Below are 18338 nucleotides of genomic sequence, written 5' to 3'. Positions count from 1 at the left end.
TTTAAATGAGCTTGAATCGCTCGATCTCACTGCACAGGCTCGAACTGAACTTCAGTCTATTCAGAAGCACATGTCCAAATTTGAATGCATTCTGATATTATCTTTGTGGCTGAAGCTACTTACAATGATCCACCAAACTAATCTGGTAGTTGAAGCACGCAATGCTACACTTGATGTTGAGAGGGATAACATTGAAAGTCTTATCAATGACATTCAACAGATTTGTAAACAATGGGATACGATTCTGAGTCCAAATTACTAGCATGGAATATTGGCAGTTCATCTGAGTTCTCCATCAATCACAACTTACTTACTGAATCCAATGCCAAGCAGCATTATAGGATCAATGTCTTCCTTGTAATTATTGACTCTATTGAATCAGGTCTTACATGTCAGTTTGAGTCACTGTGACTTATTTGTACCCTTTTGGGGTTTCTTTGGCAGTTCAGCGGAGCAATGACGATCTACTTCCTGCAGCTGAACAATTTCAGCAACAGTACAACAAAGAAATCTCAAAAGACCTCAGTGACGAGGTCATCTTCCTCAAACGGATATATTCTATGAACTTTCAATTGGATTTCAAGCCAAAGGAATTGCTTCAAGAAATACTCAAACTTGGACTCTGTGGGGTGTTTCCTAATACCACAATTGCATTGTGTATTTTTGTCAGTTTGCCTGCATCAGTGGCTTCAGGTGAATAACACACCCTCAACGTGTTGAAGCAGGTAAAGAGCTATCACAATTCAACTATAAAAACAATGAGGAGTCTGGTGGCATCATAAAGACTAACAGATTTATTTGGGCATAAGTTTTTGTGGGTAAAAAACCCACTTCTTCAGATGCAAGAAGCGTGTTTTTTACCCATGAAAGCTTATGCCCCAATAAATCTGTTTGTCTTTACAGTGACACTGGACTCCTTGTTGTTTTTGTGGATACAGACTAACACGACTACCCCTCTGATACGTTCAACTATGAGACAAAAGCCATGCTTAATATCAACTGTGACATTGCACAAAAGCTAGAAAAGCATTTGTTAAATAAAAAAAATTCAAATTGTCTCACTCAGTTTTTTGGTGTCTTATTTTGTTTTCATGTGTCGTCATTTTTTATTTTTATTGTGGCTAGGGGCCTCAAAAGTTGGAAGTGGCCCAGGCCTCTCTGGACCTCTGAGAGGGCCTAAGTACATAGCTGTTGTATTGATCAGAGTTTTCTCATAGAAATTCAGAACTGCTGTGTTTGCAAGTTGATTCATGATACTGTAAAATGTAAATTCCTTATAAACTATTTACAATATATTCATGACAACACGACATTGGTCACTTCAGGATGCATCAATTGGATGAGGAAATAGTTCAGATTCATATTATTACAGTCTTTGGGAATTTCCCTAGTGTATTAATATATAACCTGACACCATCAGATTGAACGCAGTTATGCAATCTTGATTTACATTGCACATCCTTATATACTGGTGCTTGCCATAAAATGTACAAACTCTTCTGTGTAAATAAGCAATTGTATAAATAGCGCTGCTGTGCCATCATTTTCATAACAAAAAATTGTGGGGAACGGGACAATGAGGGTGTTTAAGAGCTTGGTTCTTTTATTTCTAGTACCTGTGGTGAGAGGTTCTATGGTACAGCTGAAAAATGGTGGCTATGAGGATATTGTTATTGCAATTAACCCTGAGTTACCAGAAGATCACAATATCATTAGAAACATACAGGTAAGAACATTTGTATATTTGTCATTCAGTGATATTCAGACTTCCAGATTTCTACCTCTAGATTAGCAGTAATCTTAAAAGACCAGTTCCAGCCCCCATTAATGTCAAGGGTTGGTTTTTTTTATTGTTTTTTATTTTCATGGGAACTAGATCAATTCTATGGCTACTAAATTTGTTCTTAGCTTGAATTTTTATTCAAGTGCTGCTGTTAATGAAATTACTGTACTCATCTCTTGAAGGAATATTATGGCTCAGGGTCAGGCTGATTCTATGTATCACCTCCTTCTTAATTACTTCTTTCCAAACCATGAGTACCTTAGCTTAGAGCAGGAGTAGGCATGCATGCCAAAGGCAGCACACGAACTCACTTTCAGAGGCACTCACACTGCCCGGGTCCTGGCCACCTGTCTGGGGGTAAGGGGGGCTCTGCATTTTAATTTAATTTTAAACGAAGCTTCTTAAACATTTTAAAACCTTATTTACTTGACATACAACAATAGTTTAGTTATATATTATAGACTTATAGAAAGAGACCTTCTAAAAATGTTAAAATGTATTACTGGCATGCCAAACCTTAAACTAGAGTGAATAAATGAAGACTTGGCACAGCACTTCTGAAAGGTTGCTGACCCCAGGACTAGAGAATCTCCAGAACATGGATATTTAATTGCCAATTACTGAACCTCCATTACAATGCTTGCCATTTCCTTTTATCCCTCCTTTCCCCCAGTCCTTGCAGACATTCACTGTGTTCTTAAAAACCCTTGGTGTGTGTGTATATGTATGGGTGAGTGTGTGTATATATATATTTCTGTTTGTAGTTATTATTTTAAGTTCTCAGTGTCACAGTGTAGATCTTTGCTCCATGTTCACATGATTTGGTCAATGAGCATTCACTTGCTGTAAAGAGAACAATAAACCGAGGGGGGCATAGCCATTAACTAGTGACTCCCAAACTACTCAGGAGACATGGGGAAGGAGCAAGGAGGAGGGGAATAGTGACAAAGTAGTGCCCACTGTAGAGGCAGGAAGAAACTAGAACCTAATAGAAGTGGAGCAGAGAAATGAGGACTCCCAGGGAGAAGAAAAAGGAAACCACTGGTTATTACTATTTATTATTTTATTTGATTCATCAAGCACCACAGTACACTTTACAGATTAATGAAAAGGACTGGTCCAGGACTGAACTATCCTTCACCTCAAGCCCATGTAACTTTTTTGAGGAAATTTCATGTTTGGAAGGATCTCTTTCAGGTTTTAGTTTAAGGGCTAGATTGTGTTTTTTATCATAAGACCTGAGAAAGGGACAGTGTATATTTGCACTGTTTTACGAGAAATCCAGAGTCTTTCAGAGTTACATTTTGGTCTCTCCTTGCTCCACGAGGGAAATAATCTGTCCCAGCCTTTCCCTTGGCCAAGGTTGGTTTCTTTCTATGCTTTCATATATTTAATGTTATTTTATGTACTCTTCTTTCCTGGCAAGGCTAAACTACTCATCGCCTCTACCATTCAATTAGTTATTCATAAATCTTTTCTTTCCCTACCAGGACATGGTCAAAGAGGCTTCTACTTACTTGTTCACTGCTACAAAACAGAGATTTTTTTTCAAGGCTGTAAAAATTATAATTCCTCTGCATTGGCTGCCAAAACCTGAGTATTTACGGGTAAAAACAGAGTCATATGATAAGGTAAGACTTAGAGTATTTGTTGTGTTCATACGCTTAAGACATAGGGTCTTGTCTACAAGGTGGAGTAATGCACACTATGGAGGTATGATTTCTAAACCACACTAACATGTTGCTCATTAATTAATCCTTGTAGGCCCTGCTGGTATGCATTAAGGTTCCCTGATGCACTTTAACAAAGTGCTGCACTTTAGATATCCCCACCTCCCCCGTAGTGCGTTACCCCACCTTGTAGACAAGCCCGAAGTTTTTCCAATAATGAAGGAATACAAATTACTATTTTCAGAATTTGTATTGCCCACTAGTGTCCAGTCCTGCAGTCCTTACCCAGGGAAACAATCGATGGGAGTGTTCTGTGAGTAAAAGCTGCAGGATGAGCCCATTCAACAGAATCATCTGCCACCCTCCATTTCCTGCTGCTCTTTAAACAAGGGCTATTTTATTTTCAGGCAGATGTTATCGTGGCTAATCCTTTCTTGAAGTACGGAGATGATCCCTACACGCTGCAATATGGAGGATGTGGGGAAAAGGGACGATACATTCATTTCACTCCCAACTTCCTGTTAAATGACAATTTGTATAACATCTATGGATCACGAGGTAGCACCATCTATTGGACCTTAATTTTCTGCTTTAATTGTCATAAATATGCAATGGCCAAGATTCTCCAAAGTGACTAGTTACTTTGGATGTCTCAGTTTTTGGTTGCCCAACCTGCGAAACTTTAAAAGAACCTGGTTTTTCACACAGTGTTGAACATCAAGCTCCCTGGATGAGTCTTAAGTTGAACACTCAGAAATGAGGGCACCTAAAATGACCAGTTTCTTGAAAATTCTGGCTAATAATTTTACAGTAAATGAGGGTTGTTTTTCCTCATAAATCATTGCTTTGACTTGGAAATAATCTATATCCTAACATTACAATGCAGTAAACTAATCTGAGAGTTGCAGTGAGTGTAACCTGGGGGTGAACATGCAGGTAAAACCAGTCCCAGTGGATTCTAGAATAGACCAAACTCTCATGAGCGGATCCTGCTCTGAGGACGTGAAGGTTTTTATTGGAACTTCTGAAAGTTACATTTACCCAATTACCCTTCTTGTAAGTGCACATTCACAAGGAATGAACAATATTCCCATTTTGATTTCATCAGCACGTTTTTTGACTGCATGGGCATTGCCTATGCGAGGCATTAATAAGCAAATAAAAAAGACCCAATAGAGACCTCTCCGTTTTGTGCAGTGAAACCTGCTGTCATAACAATGACGTTCTCCTATGCCCATTTAACCAATATAGTGTCCAATTTATTTATCTCTGTTCCATACACAAGTTAGAATCAATCATTTATGTGTTTCTTTTTTAATAGAGCTAGGTCAAAACCAGTCCCTTAAATCTGAACCCTGGTAAAGGTGAAAGGTTATTTGGATTCAAATCCAAGACGAACCTGCATTAGCTTGGATCAAAAATGTAGAAGTCTGTTGGCCTAAAATGGTGGAAATCTCACAAGAACAGTCTTTCTCATCAGATTTCTGGAAGTTTGGGACAAAAAGCTCCTTAGAATAATTCATTGGATTCTAGTTAAGTCAAATATAAACCCAAATTCTAGCTGGGTGAAGCATTGAACTCAAACCTTGAATTCTGCCTTAAACTTCATCTGAGCTGAGCTCTGCTTCCATGGCCCATCTTTAGTTCAAAGCTCTTTAGTTAGACAACATTATATTCATTGTCCACATCAATGACTTTACCAACACCTGCAAGAAAGGGGGTAGATTGTCTTGGTGAGATAGTTTGGTTTTCTGCAAAACTATTCTGGTTGTCTAACCTTTTACACTTTTTCCACCTTCAACTATCTACATAATCCTTAGTTTTACCCTAAACTGAAATTAAACTAACTTCTCCATGGTTTTCTAATATACACTTTTCCTTTGTGTTATATAAGAGCTAAGAATGATGATTTTAAAAGACATGGGTAACATGAGAAACCTTGCTTGATACCTGGAATAGTCAGAAGCTATTGTATGGAAACAGATCTTTACTTTAGGTCTGTTATTGTTCTGGGAGGGTTAATCTGAACACAGTGAGCTATTTGGGTTTCAAGCCGGATCCCACAGTGAGTCCTGTGTGGGCACATGGGTATGTCCAAGCAGAGGCTATTGTAGGATTGGGCCTAAATTTGTTTAAATGATCTATGAAAATATAAAGTAAACTTTAAAGTGTTGTATTTAGAATTCATATATGCTCCTACTTTTCCACAGCCAAAGTTTTTGTCCATGAATGGGCTCATCTTCGTTGGGGAGTATTTGATGAATACAATAATGATGCACCTTTCTATGTGTCTGTAAACTCTGGAAAAGCAAGTGTTGAAGCAACTAGGTACCAATGTTTTTATATTTTGTCTTCAGCTGATGAAATTTTAAATAGCTCAGTGATACTTGGCACATACTTGATATCTGTGTTCAATCTGTACTTTGAGCTCTACGTGAAGAGTCTTGTCGAGTTATTGTTCATAGGATTAAAAAAGAAGCTATAGGACAATGTTTAACTAACAATATTGCTGCCCACAGATAAGTCTCATTGAATTATCACTATCATTTTATAATGCATCACATTTTTACCACTAAATGAACTTTTAATTTAGGTGCAATTACAGATTTGAGTTCCCGTTCTCTACATTCTGATTTACCCTGGCTTTATCAAATAGCAGTTAGCATCTAGTAAATAAGAATGTTTTCTCAAGTTCCTCAGGGGTGTGGGGGAGATCCTGGAAGTTCCAAACCATTCTTACTAGTTCATGTTTAGTGTTATTGAAATATTAAAAAGGGACATGTTCAAAGTACACACCCCATTATTGCCCTGTTTTAGCGCTATTACTATCTTATGATAATGTTCTCTAGATTCTGCATATTTAAGTGGTTTTTTTAAATGTTCAACTCTGTCAATGAGAAACAAAAAACAGAGTGAGACTGGATATCTCAGTGAGTTTGAAATGGGATACAGAACTTTTCACCTCTCAGGCACTGATCTGAACTGGAACCATACACAAGTCACTTGTTGACCACTGTGAAATGAATTGGTGTTTTCAGTCCAATTCCTAATGGACAAGTATCAACATCACCAAACTTCTGTACTGCAATTGGCACTCTAACTGGCAGTCACCTCTGAAGGAGACTGTGACAGGGCTCCCTGCTCCGCCCTTTCAAACACCGCAAACCGGCTGGACACGTTCCAGGTTTATAAGCATCAGTGTGTTATTTATTAGGTCCCCTCCACCAGTTCCTCAGTACAGCCTTGGGCAGCAACATACGAGTGTACATAAACTTCCCCATCGCCCACTCTCTGGGGTGGCAGAGGGAAAGATCTCCTCATGGTGAGCCCCTGTATCTCCTGGCAGCCTCCCTCTTGCACTTCCTTCCTGCCTCTTAACTGCTCCCAGCTGATGGGTTGATTGCTCTCATTAGCACATCAGCCCTGTGTCTAATTAAGCCATTGAGCACCCGTCTCCCAGTTAAGTCCACTCCAGGGGGAATTGCTAGTACCTTGGTGATCAGAGTGTTGGCTGAACTCTAGCCCTAGAACTCTGTCCCAGAGACAGTGATTGAATGGGCATGGAGAAGCTAGTACCAGTTCACCTCAGGAAAGGGTCCTTCATGTCTGGATTGAGGCATATTGATGGAGTAGTGGAGGCATTTGCACTGTTATTCTTCACATAGATGGTGTTTCACACACAACCTATAAATAATTTCTTGGGAATGCCTCTGGAGAAAACAACAACAACAAAAAAGACTACCAGCCCACTTGTAAATTAGATTGTAAAGTCTTTGGAGCAGAGATGGTGTCTAACATGGGTGGCAGGTATCAAAGGCAGGGGAAGCTAAGCTTACCCAGACTGCCTGCATGGCCCCACCCACAATCCTCCCCTATCCCCTCCTGCTTCCAGTTGCACTCTGCTGTGGCTCTTCCTTCTCATGTGGCTGGGGCCTCGGGCCAATGGCACTGGAACCAGGCAGGACCCAGGGGCCATAGCCCTCCCACTTTTTGAAAGTGGATGGGCCTGGCCAGACCCCACCTCTTCCCCTACTCTTCCCTCCTCAAGCCCCACCCCCTGGCCAGGCCAGCATTGAGTCCAGCTGGGGAACCCGGGCAGCTATGGGGAGCCGTGGCAGACCCTCCACTTGCCCGGTGTGCGGGTGGAGGGTGGAGGGGCTGAGAGCAGCCCCTAAGCCATGTCCCCACTGCCCAGAGCAGGAGGAGGGTCTGTGACTACAGGCCAGCTCCCTACAGCTGCCCGCACAGCTCTCCCTGACCCGGCTCCGGCCGTGGGTGGCCCTCAGAGTTGCAGCCTGGCCATGATAAGAGCTGCACAAGCAGCTAAGAGGAACCATGGACCCTCCACCTGCCCACAGCTGCCCATCCAGCTCTTATAATGGCCTGCACCCTGGCTGGAGCCGGGTCAAGGAGAGCTGCATGGGCAGCTGTGGGGAGCCTGAGTCCCTCCACCTGCCCTGGGCAGGGGGCCTGTGACATGAGCAGGGGCTGCTTCTGCCGCCACCTTGGGTGGGAACCTCCAGACCTCCCCCTCTTGGGAGGGCTCCAGGGCTCTTGTCCAAGGCTCGGGCTAGTGGGGGCCGGCCTGCAGCCAGGGACCCCAGGCAGCTGGAGCCAGTGATTGTGCTGCCCACCCACCTGGTGCTCGGGGTGGGGGGCATGCTGCCCACCCACTGCACTGCGGCCTGCACTCAGCTGCCTGCCCGCTTACCTGCCTGCCACTCTGGGGCTGAGGACCGGGCTGTGCTGCCCATCCACCAGGCGCTCCGGGAATGGAGGGGAGGCCTCTGGGCTCCAGCGGGGGAAGGTGGGCAGGAGGGGCAGGGCCCCAGGTAGAAGGGATGGGGTGGCCGGGGCCTAGCCTCCCCAAGTCCGTGGTTCACCCACTGCCCATGGTGCCCAACTAATGCCAATCGTGTTTGGAGGCTTTCGGCCTATCATGATTCAAATAATAAATAACAGATTTATTTATTATTATTATAGCTCAGTAGTTTGAGCATTGGCCTGCTAAACCCAGGGTTGTGAGTTCAATCCCTAAGGGGCCCATTTAGGGATTTGGGGCAAAAATCTGTCTGGGGATTGGTCCTGCTTTGAACAGGGAGTTGGACTAGATGACCTCCTGAGGTCCCTTCCAACCCTAATATTCTATGATTATTTGTTGATTATATGTGGCTTGTTAGCTAAGCCTCTTTCTATCTCACCTTCCTTCAGATGTTCAGCTGATGTCACTGGTAAATATATACTCCAAAGCTGCGTGGGAAACAGCTGCACGACAAGAGAATGCGAATATGATCAACAGACAAAGCTGTATGAAGCTGGATGTAAATTTATACCAGATAAAACACAAATTTCCCCAGCATCTATAATGTACATGCAAAGCCTCCCTTCTGTAAGTATTGTTACTGCTTTTTGACCCAATTGAATAGCCAGTATTCTGGGTCTTATAGGTTGTTTCCATTAGGAGAAACTGATATGGAGTAAAGTATTTCTTTGATGCAATCCTGTTTGTTTACAAAGAATATACACAAAGTCCTGTTACTCTGAAGACAGCAGGAATCAAACAGGAGGTATTTTCTTTGTTCACAGTTCCAAGCCTCTTTCAAGCCATCACTCTGCCCAAAAAACTTCCCCTCTGCTTTCCGAGCAACATTTCCAGTCCTCCCTCCCCATGCCCAACATTTGCTGAAGTATAGTGAGGTGGATCCATAGGCCATCATTGCCAGGCCTATTTGCCTCATCACCCACCACCCACAAAGGATATTACTTAGGGCACTGCTTTGCCCTGCAGCTCCCCTCTACTCAGATAAAAAGTCTACATTTCAGTGATCAACCCAGTCCTATGCCAGACACAGAAGGAGAAGGTCTGCAGAGAGCGGTATCATCATATGAGTTGGGGGTTGATGTCCTTCACGGCATGGAATCATCATAGAGGTGCATGATCCACGACCAGGGTGAATTAATTGCCAAGAAGGTAATATTGGAGTGCCTCCATGGCCCATTTCACAGCTAAGTCCTCTTTTTCTATAATGGAGTAGGCCCCTCTTGGAAACAATTTGTAACTCAGAATGGGTTGTGCATCAACCACTTGGGAGAAGACAGCCCCCATCCAGCTTCAGAAGCATCAGTGTGTAGAAGGAATTTCTTGGTGAAGTCCAGGCTGTATAAAATGGGCTTTCTACGGAGGTGAGCCTTTGTGGCTGAAAGACCTTCGCACAGGTTTCCGTCCAATGGATCTTTCTCGGGCTGCTGTTCTTGAGCAGATTGTTGAGAAAGGCCACAGTAAATGAGAACCCTGCTACAAACTGGTAGTAGTATCCTGCCAGCCACTGCCCATGACCTGCTGTGGACACAGACAATGGGAAGTCTCACCTTCAGGGGTCTGACAGACAGCAGCCCCATGACTCCTGATTGGCTCCCCACCCTACATAAATCTAAGGAGCATTTCGGGAAGTATCCAGATAACAGCATGGATTCTCTGTAGCTCCCATGACTTCTCTGACTGTGGAGTTCTACCATGTGTTCTGGGACATCCTCAGTCTGGACCTTGCCATCATCTGGGCTGAGTTCTTAGGAAGTGGGATGACTCTTCTGTTGTGCAGGCAAGGTGAACTCACCTTGCTACCAATGAAGGGGGGCCTCCATGACCTTTGGAATTGGCCTCCCATCTCTCAACATGGACTAGTAGGTCCCAGTGAAGGCCATCTTGCTGCAGCTGGGGTCCGTGCTGGTGGATGAGGTCCACCCTGACAAGACCTACACCATCCCGGGCCATCCTATCTTCAACAAACTTTATTTGGTCCGGGACCTCCTCGAGCGCGGGTGTAGGGATGGTCTGTCATTCACCCTCCTGTCCCTTGACCAGGAGAAGGCATTTGACAGGGTGGAACACGGTTATCTCCAGGGCACTCTGTAGGCATTCAGCTTCAGGCCCCAGTTTGTGGGTTTTCTCCAGGTCCTGTATGCCTCTGTGGAGTCCTTGGACAGGCTCAACTGGACTGACTGAACCTGTCAGCTTCGGGCAAGGGATGTGTCAAGGATGTCTAAGGTCAGGCCAGCTCTGGCCAAAGAGCCCTTCCTCCATCTCTTCTGTAGGAGGTTAACAGGGTGGGTGCTCCATGAGCCACAGTTGGGAGCAGTCCTGTCAGCGTATGCTGATGACATACTCCTCCTGCCACTGCCACCCATTTAAAAGTTTTTAAGAAAAGTCACTGGATCATCTTCAGGCCCCATCTTCATGAATCTGACCAGCACGAGGGCTAAGGCCAGGCCCATGTCCACCAGACCCATAGTGGGAGATCAGCCATTGTGGGAAGCTGCAGTCCGGTCACGCCCTGTTGCACCAGCCTTTGTCGCTGCTGCTGCTGAGCAGCTAAGTCTCAAGTCAGTTGCTGCTGCTGAGTGGCCAGTTGCTGTAGGAGCCGCTGTTGCTGCTGGTGTTGGTGGGTGTTCCACTCTACCATTGATTTCAGTAGTTGCTCCATGTCCATACTGCTGGGGAGTCTCTTCCTTACGTGTGCTGATTTTTCCCTTTTCCTTTCCCACAGTGCTAGGTCTGCATCCTCCCCCAAGTTTGTTCTGCATGGGCTGCCTCTGTAGTGCCCCCTTGTGGCCCTTCAGGGTATCATTCATCTAGCTGCAGGTCTCTGCTGATATGTTGCTATGTCTAGGAGGTCCAGGGGCTTTTCCCCTCTGGCCAAGGCTCACTTATTGAGTCCTACCCCTTCCACGGGAATCAGGAACAACAACAAAAAACACAACTCAAAACAGAGTTGTCTGATGAAACTTATGAGGGACCCAGCCTATCTATTCAAGGCTTGTCTCCAAACAGTCTGTGCTTCGGCTGATCCCCCAGGAGCTGGTTGTCCCTTCTAGCAGGAGCTTGTCAGGCCAGCAAGCTGGCTCAGACTCTGATCTGCAACCAGGCTTCTCTCTGGAGAAGCAGAGTTCTGCTCTTCTTCCTGGGCAGCCCTGAGTTTAGTTTCCTTTAGCTCCTCTCTCTGTGCCTGACATTTGCTGTTGGTGTACTGGGATGGGGCCAACTGGGTCCATAAGTTCTCATTAACCCTTTCATTGCCAGTGTGGGGCCTATCTGTCCCATCACAGGTGTACGGAAAGACCCTGATGTTGTGGAAACTTTTGCTCCCGTTTGGGTCAGATAACAAAGTTACCCAGCTGGGGCATTTTCTGTTACAACATTGAGAAGGTTTATTCCTTTGTGAAAGTCTAATCCTGTGATGTACTAAACTCCCACTAAAATGTATGGATATTGAGTGTGCTCAGCAACTTGCTAGAGGCACTCTCTGCACCTTACTCTGGAGCTTTGAAAATATTCTGTGGGCTAAATTCTTCCCCGCTGGGAGTAGCAAGGGGGCACAGACACAGCGAGATGTTCATCCTCTTTAAAAGTATTCCTGCCAGACAGGAAGATCAGAGGGTTTTTGTTTTGAAAACTTTTTTCCCCTTCTGCATACTTTTCCCCTGGCAGAGTGTGTTGTGTCCCAGGTGTAGAGCCTTATGTATCAATTCACTGAGACTCCATAGTAACTACATAACTGTGAACTTTGCTGATGATGTCTGCATTGCCAGGACATCCTTACAACACTGATTAAATACAGGTATGTCTACACGCACTCAGATGTATGACGGAAGTTCAGGCACGCATATTGGTGCTACCTTTAATCTAGCTAGTGAGGCTAAAAATAGCAGTGAAGATGTGGTGCAATGGACAGTGGTGCAGGTTAGCAATATGCAGTATATATCCAGAGTTCTGGGTGGGTTTGTACAGCCCAGGCTGCCACATCTTTACTTCTATCTATAGACAAACTAGCTGGATTAAAGACAGCATGTGTATGCCCGCCTGAGTTCCAGTCATACCTCTGACTGCAGCGTGGACATACCTGTGTAACTCCTGAGACAGATTCTTTGGGAACACACTTCTTTGGTGACTTATTCCAAGGTCCAGGACATAGAAAGATTTTATTCTCTATAGCCTTTAGAGCAGGCAAAGAATTTCTGTATTTGTGGCTATGGTGAGCAATGGAAAAATAGTAGACTGGGATTTGCTACTACATGTGTTCTCTTGCTTTTCAGTAATCATTCTTCTTTTCCAATTGGCTTCTTTTAGGTGGTTGAGTTCTGTGATCAAAGTACTCATAATGAAAAGGCTACAAATATGCAGAACAAAATGTGCAACTACAAAAGCACCTGGGAAGTAATTATGAACTCTTCTGACTTCAGTAACACCTCTTCAATAAATAGCACAAGTCCTCCATTTGAGACCTCCTTCTCATTGCTGCAGACCAGAGACAGAGTAGTCTGTCTAGTACTTGATGTTTCTGGGAGCATGGATTGGGTAAGAATAAACATATAAGTTCTTTTTTTAAGCAGAACTGCTTAGAAGCAGTTAGACAGTTATAAAACAATGTGGCGTGTATATATATTACAGTATTTTCTTTAATCAATATTTCCATAATCATCCTTTATTCTTTAAGAAAAAATTGAGGCCACTATTTCTCCCATAATACATATTTAGGTATTGCTAAAAGGAAATTCATCAAATTCCTAAAAATGATGTGCCTGACTTGGTCTCTTTTTCATTACAAAATATACCTTGTGCTCCTATTTTTAGTTTCAGATCCAGAATGTCAGAACCACTGTACTTCCCCAAAACAGAAAATATATCATAGATGCAAGTTTCATGATATTTTTCATAGTGACTCTCTCAAATTATTTAAAAAATAAATATATGTCACTAGGTATAGCAAAATAAAAATGAAATACTTTTCCTCATAATCATTCACCCTAATGAGTCAAGAATTTGCGTTGTCATAAAGTGATGATGGATTAACCAGGGCGAGGCTTTTTTTTATTTAAATTTAGCACAATTTTTATCTTGTAGAGGCTGCTACAGTTGATATGAGCCTGAAAGAGACTCTCAATCTGTTTAGGGCCTCAAATTTACCATTCTTAAAGTAAATCCAGTATAATCTCCCTGAATAAGGTGTGTTCATATGTATAAATATCACTTAGAAGTGAGAATTATGTGATAAGTTTGCCACAGTTTTTGCAATCTATCCTGTACCTTTTCAAGCTTCACCTGCCTTCTGCCCATAAATCCATCTCCCCAGGTTTTATTCTTACATTCCAAACCACTACCCAGCTTCCAAGAGCTATTTTTATATGAACCTCTGTTGTATTCTTTCCCTAATATACAGAATTTCCTCATCCCTAATTTATTTGTTTCAAACATTCAATCTGAGCTAGTGACAACGTCTGTTCTCAAATATGTTACAACTTTCAAGTTTGATATCTCTCAGACCTTCAGGGCTAGAAATAGGACCTGCCCACAGGTCTATCTCTGGGAAGAGAAGATCCTCAGCTTCCCTGTGGGAGGCACAACATCCTTTTGTGCCCTGGAGAAGCCCCAGATATCTCGCTTTAAAATTGTGGCATCTTTATGTCTGGGGAAAAAAGTATGTAATTTTTAGACATCTTTATGAGCCCTCTATGGGTTGAATAATGATAACAAAGGCACCTGGCTTTACAGGTGGGGGATAAAAAGTAGTCCCAATATTAAAAAATTAAAACCTCTCTAAAACATTTCAAGAATGCTTTTTTCTATCATACCGAATATAGTCACTCAAAATTTCATCATCAAAGAATAACATTAGAATCCCCAGTTTATGCTATATCACACTATCATGTGCTCCATATATATTATTATATAGTATAAATAAGTGTTCTACTATAGCTTTCTTTAAAATACAAATATTTTAGGTCTTCAGTTCAACAATCAACACAGGCACAGGATGTAAATGCGCCAACCTTTTCTCACTAGAGATAATACTCAAATTCTAGATCACAAGTGAAAATGAATGTGGTGTTCTCTAACGATTATCTATCTCCAGCTACAACCAAATGTTTTGATACAGCTGGCATTCCTTCTTCTGGAGAGATTTCAGATTGGAAAAGCTTATGTAGACTAGTACTATGAGTGTTTTATTGTCATTAGCATCAAATTCAACCCAAAGCTATTGAGAGGCAAACAAGTACTAGATTTCCAGAGATAAAAGATATAAATCAGTCCATCCCTTAATCTTAACATAGGAGAGGAAGAGAATCCTTAACTAGATCAAGAATAATGACAGCTAGTTTTGTAGAGAAAGGAAAGCTTCCAACGGTAAACTTTCTCAGCTGGTTTTCAGAAATCTGTTCAAATATTTACATTTAAAATAAACCCTTTCACTGAAATTACCAAATTTTCAAAGTGCCAAGAACCTGTGAAATAGCTTACCTAAAGCATAGGTAGGTTGAATACTGTTCTCTGAGGCTGCAGCCATTTTACCTAAACAAATTATGTGAAAGAGAAAACCTTATTTGTGAGGAATATCACCACATTATTAGAATGCTGTTTGGCTGACACTGTTATACATCTCCTGGATGTTTCAATATGCAGATACCTTTCCAAGCTAGCAGAACAAAGTACACACCTCCACTGGTCTAGAAAGAATATGTCTGGGGATGATATGTAAGGTAGTTTGGGTTACCCAGATAGGGGGTATTTGTCTAATTTTCCATATTTTCCCTTCAAATCTCTCATCTACTCTATGGCAGGTACATTCCCATTTATCAGTACAAATTGAAGAACATTAGTAATTGCTGTATTCTTGCTTTTTGCTATCTCTCTTGAAAAGCATTGATAGTTCTAAGTACGTCCCTTTCTTCACCTGCAGTATAACCGCATTAATCGTCTCTACCAAGCTGCAGAGATATTCCTGCTACAGATTATCGAAATGGGTTCCTGGGTTGGAATTGTCACATTCCATTCTACAGCACAAATTACATGTAATATACAACAAATAGTCAGTGAGAATGTACGCCAGAATCTTATCAAATGCCTGCCTACATCAGCTGGTGGAGGAACGAACATCTGCGAAGGAGTGCGCAAAGGATTTGAGGTGAAGGAGAATTTGGGGGGAATGTATCCTGGAATGCAGTGATAATCAGATGGAACTAGGAGGAGTATAGTGAGTAGGAGTGGGAAGGTGATATCACCTCCATGTGCAGTAGTACTGAGATCATTACTGGAATACTGTCTCTGGTTCTGTTGTCCACATTTCAGAAAAGATGTTGGGGAAACTGGAAGGGGTTCCAGTTTCTTGTAGAGCTACAAGAACAATTAAAGGTTTGGAAAATGTGTTTTATAGTGAGAGACTTAGGAAGCTCAATCAAGTTAGGCCCTGAAATTGCTCCTATTGAACTAAGAAATTAACAAGGCATTGCTATGTTTATATTAGCAAAAAAATTAAGATTGCTTTGAGAAAATCTTACAAGAATGCTTTGCCAGAATCTCAAGGCATTGTGCAGAAGATCAAAATCATATAACTTCTCATATAGAAAATCCAAATTTTATTTTAACATTGGTTTAATCATGGTTTTATTCTGAAAAAGGCTTATGTAAAATGGCACCTTCATGCGCCATGATTTCTCAAGTTACTTTCCAGAATAGAACTGCATTAAAGATCATTTTCCATAGTTTCAATGGCTATGGACAGGCTTCCTCATGCCCTGTGCATATGCTGTCATTGGCAGCAGGACCAGGAGTAGGGGCCGTCAGACACACGTTACTACTACTTGGAATGCTGAAGGGAGTGTGCTACCCTTGGACACCTCTCCCCTGAACCATCCTGTCATGTACAGGCAATGTAATTCAGACACCTTCAATTCAGTTGTTGCCACATAACAGTCTCCACTTGCAGCAGAATTCACACTTGTAAGGAAAGGATTTTGTCTTACACTTATAACAATTTTCTTTGACATAGACACTACCTGCGCTAGGGCATCTAACATTTACAACAAATTCCTATTGCTAACACCTGAAATTCTCTTTTCAATTCAGGCGATTAAACAAAAATACTCTAATCTTGATGGTTCTGAAATTGTACTGCTGACAGATGGAGAGGATTCAGGTATGAGCAGTTGCCTTACGGAGGTGAAAAACAGTGGATCGATCATTCACACTATTGCCTTGGGGCCAAGTGCTGCTCCACAACTAGAACAATTTTCAGACATGACAGGTAAATAAGTTTCTAAACTAATCCTACTTTTGGCTTACATACTTGAAGCATGAAATGTAAAACTGGAGTGGTTTACAACTTGTAATACAAAAAGAAAGTAAGGTCAACTAATTCCAGTCGTATTTACAGAATGTTTATTTTCAGCTGAATAAACACAACAATATTGGGACCAATTGTTTATCTTTATCTGTTCTTGCTTTAAAAAAAAATTGTATCCTGATAACATCCTGCTTAATAGTGAGGTTTGATAATTATATTAGTGGAGGATGTTCCTCTAAACAAAAAGATAAGCTCAGTGTTTAAATGATTAACATTTTATTTCTGATGTTTACACAGCAGTGATATGCAAACCTATTAATGTCCTAAATAGTTAAATAATGACCAACTTACAAACAGTCACAGCTGGGGGGCTCTAGCTGAGGAGTCAGCAACCACAGTCTCTATACTTGCAAGTAGGAGGCTCAGTCAGCTCTGCTTTGAGTTGGAGCTGCACTGTTACTTTTAACTTCAGCCATTTTAAGAAAAGCCAGATGGGTGCTGGGTGATGCTGCAGTACAGGACAACTACCATGGGAATTCCATGTGTTGATTTACAATGTAGCTTTACTCTGAATAGTGTCTATGTATAAATTGCACCTTCTTAGTCAACAGCGATGCTCCTTTTGTGTATTCAGAGTCACATTTGCTTGCTTCATGGACTTAAATAAGATCATACTGCTTTTTACTCTTGTTAGCATTGTACAGCCAACATGGCTGTGAGAGAACAACCTGAATTCTGTTCTGGTTTATGTACTATAACAGAATAGTTCACTAAGTTCTGATCACAGAATCTTTACTGTTAAGTAGTTGATGTGTGAGCCAGAAAGAACCCAGCTGGTCTTTCAGAGCCCAGTGAAATAAATGGCTAGGTTTCCAAAGACAGTGAACAACAGAAGTTCCCATTGGCATTATGGGTGCTCAGCACATATGAAAGAGGCCCAAACTTCATATTTGTAAACTAAGCAGATTTGATCTGAGTCACCGAGAAGCAATAATCTTGGAATTCCACCATGTCATTTTTACAGAGGTGTTTTTCAGAATGGAATTGCACTTTACAGGTCCATGGCTCAGAGTCCAGACTTACCAAGAACAGCCAGTGAGTGACCATTGTACTTGATGAAGTGCTACAGGTGACAATTCTTAGTCAGACCGAGTTATGTGGAGTTAAAATGTGAACAGATAGGATCATTTCCCAGATCAGACTTGCTTTCTGCAGGAACTTTCTGGGTGTTTGTATTAATTGATTCCCCACCACCCAGCGGGTCCTCCCTGCACTGCCCTATGAATAAAGGATAATAAAGGAACAAAATTTAATTGATCAGATTAACACTGTGCTCTACAGCAACAGCCAAACTAGCATATGGTACATAACAAAAACCGATTGTTTTACAGTAAATTACTATTCTGAATATTTTAACAATCACATTTCAGGAGGCTTAAAGTTGTATGCCACAGATACAGTTGATTCCAATGGCCTAATTGATGCATTCAGTGGAATTTCATCAGGAAGTGGAACTATTTCTGAACAGTCTATTCAGGTCTGAGTTTCAAATCTTTGTTTGTTTTCCATATTATTAATCAGTTATGGTCAATTACGAGTAATTTTAGTAGTCTATAACAGGGGTCAGCTACCTTTCAGAAGTGCTGTGCTGAGTCTTCATTTAGTCACTCTAATTTAAGGTTTCGCATGCCAGTCATACATTTTAACATTTTTAGAAGGTCTCTTTCTATAAATCTATAATATATAACTAAACTATTGTTGTATGTAAAG

At 41.9% G+C, this 18338-nt stretch overlaps 1 protein-coding gene across 1 annotated transcript in view; it reads left to right on the top strand.

Annotated features, from left to right (window-relative positions):
• The first annotated feature begins 1569 nt into the window (after positions 1-1569).
• Positions 1570-18338, top strand: part of LOC120371018 (calcium-activated chloride channel regulator 1-like) — a 35906-nt gene continuing 19137 nt past the window's right edge. The window contains exons 1-9 of the mRNA XM_039486460.1: positions 1570-1726; positions 3274-3414; positions 3861-4011; positions 5664-5781; positions 8665-8842; positions 12578-12805; positions 15186-15410; positions 16352-16529; positions 17999-18105. Of these exons, the coding sequence (XP_039342394.1) occupies positions 1577-1726; positions 3274-3414; positions 3861-4011; positions 5664-5781; positions 8665-8842; positions 12578-12805; positions 15186-15410; positions 16352-16529; positions 17999-18105 (1476 nt within the window). The 5' untranslated portion in view covers positions 1570-1576. The remainder of the gene's footprint in view (positions 1727-3273; positions 3415-3860; positions 4012-5663; positions 5782-8664; positions 8843-12577; positions 12806-15185; positions 15411-16351; positions 16530-17998; positions 18106-18338) is intronic.

The sequence above is a fragment of the Mauremys reevesii genome, linkage group 8, assembly GCF_016161935.1.
Source record: "Mauremys reevesii isolate NIE-2019 linkage group 8, ASM1616193v1, whole genome shotgun sequence".
NCBI classification, from domain to species: Eukaryota; Metazoa; Chordata; order Testudines; family Geoemydidae; genus Mauremys; species Mauremys reevesii.
The sequence above is the reverse complement of the archived record's forward strand: the minus strand, read 5'-3'. Positions and strand labels throughout refer to the sequence as shown.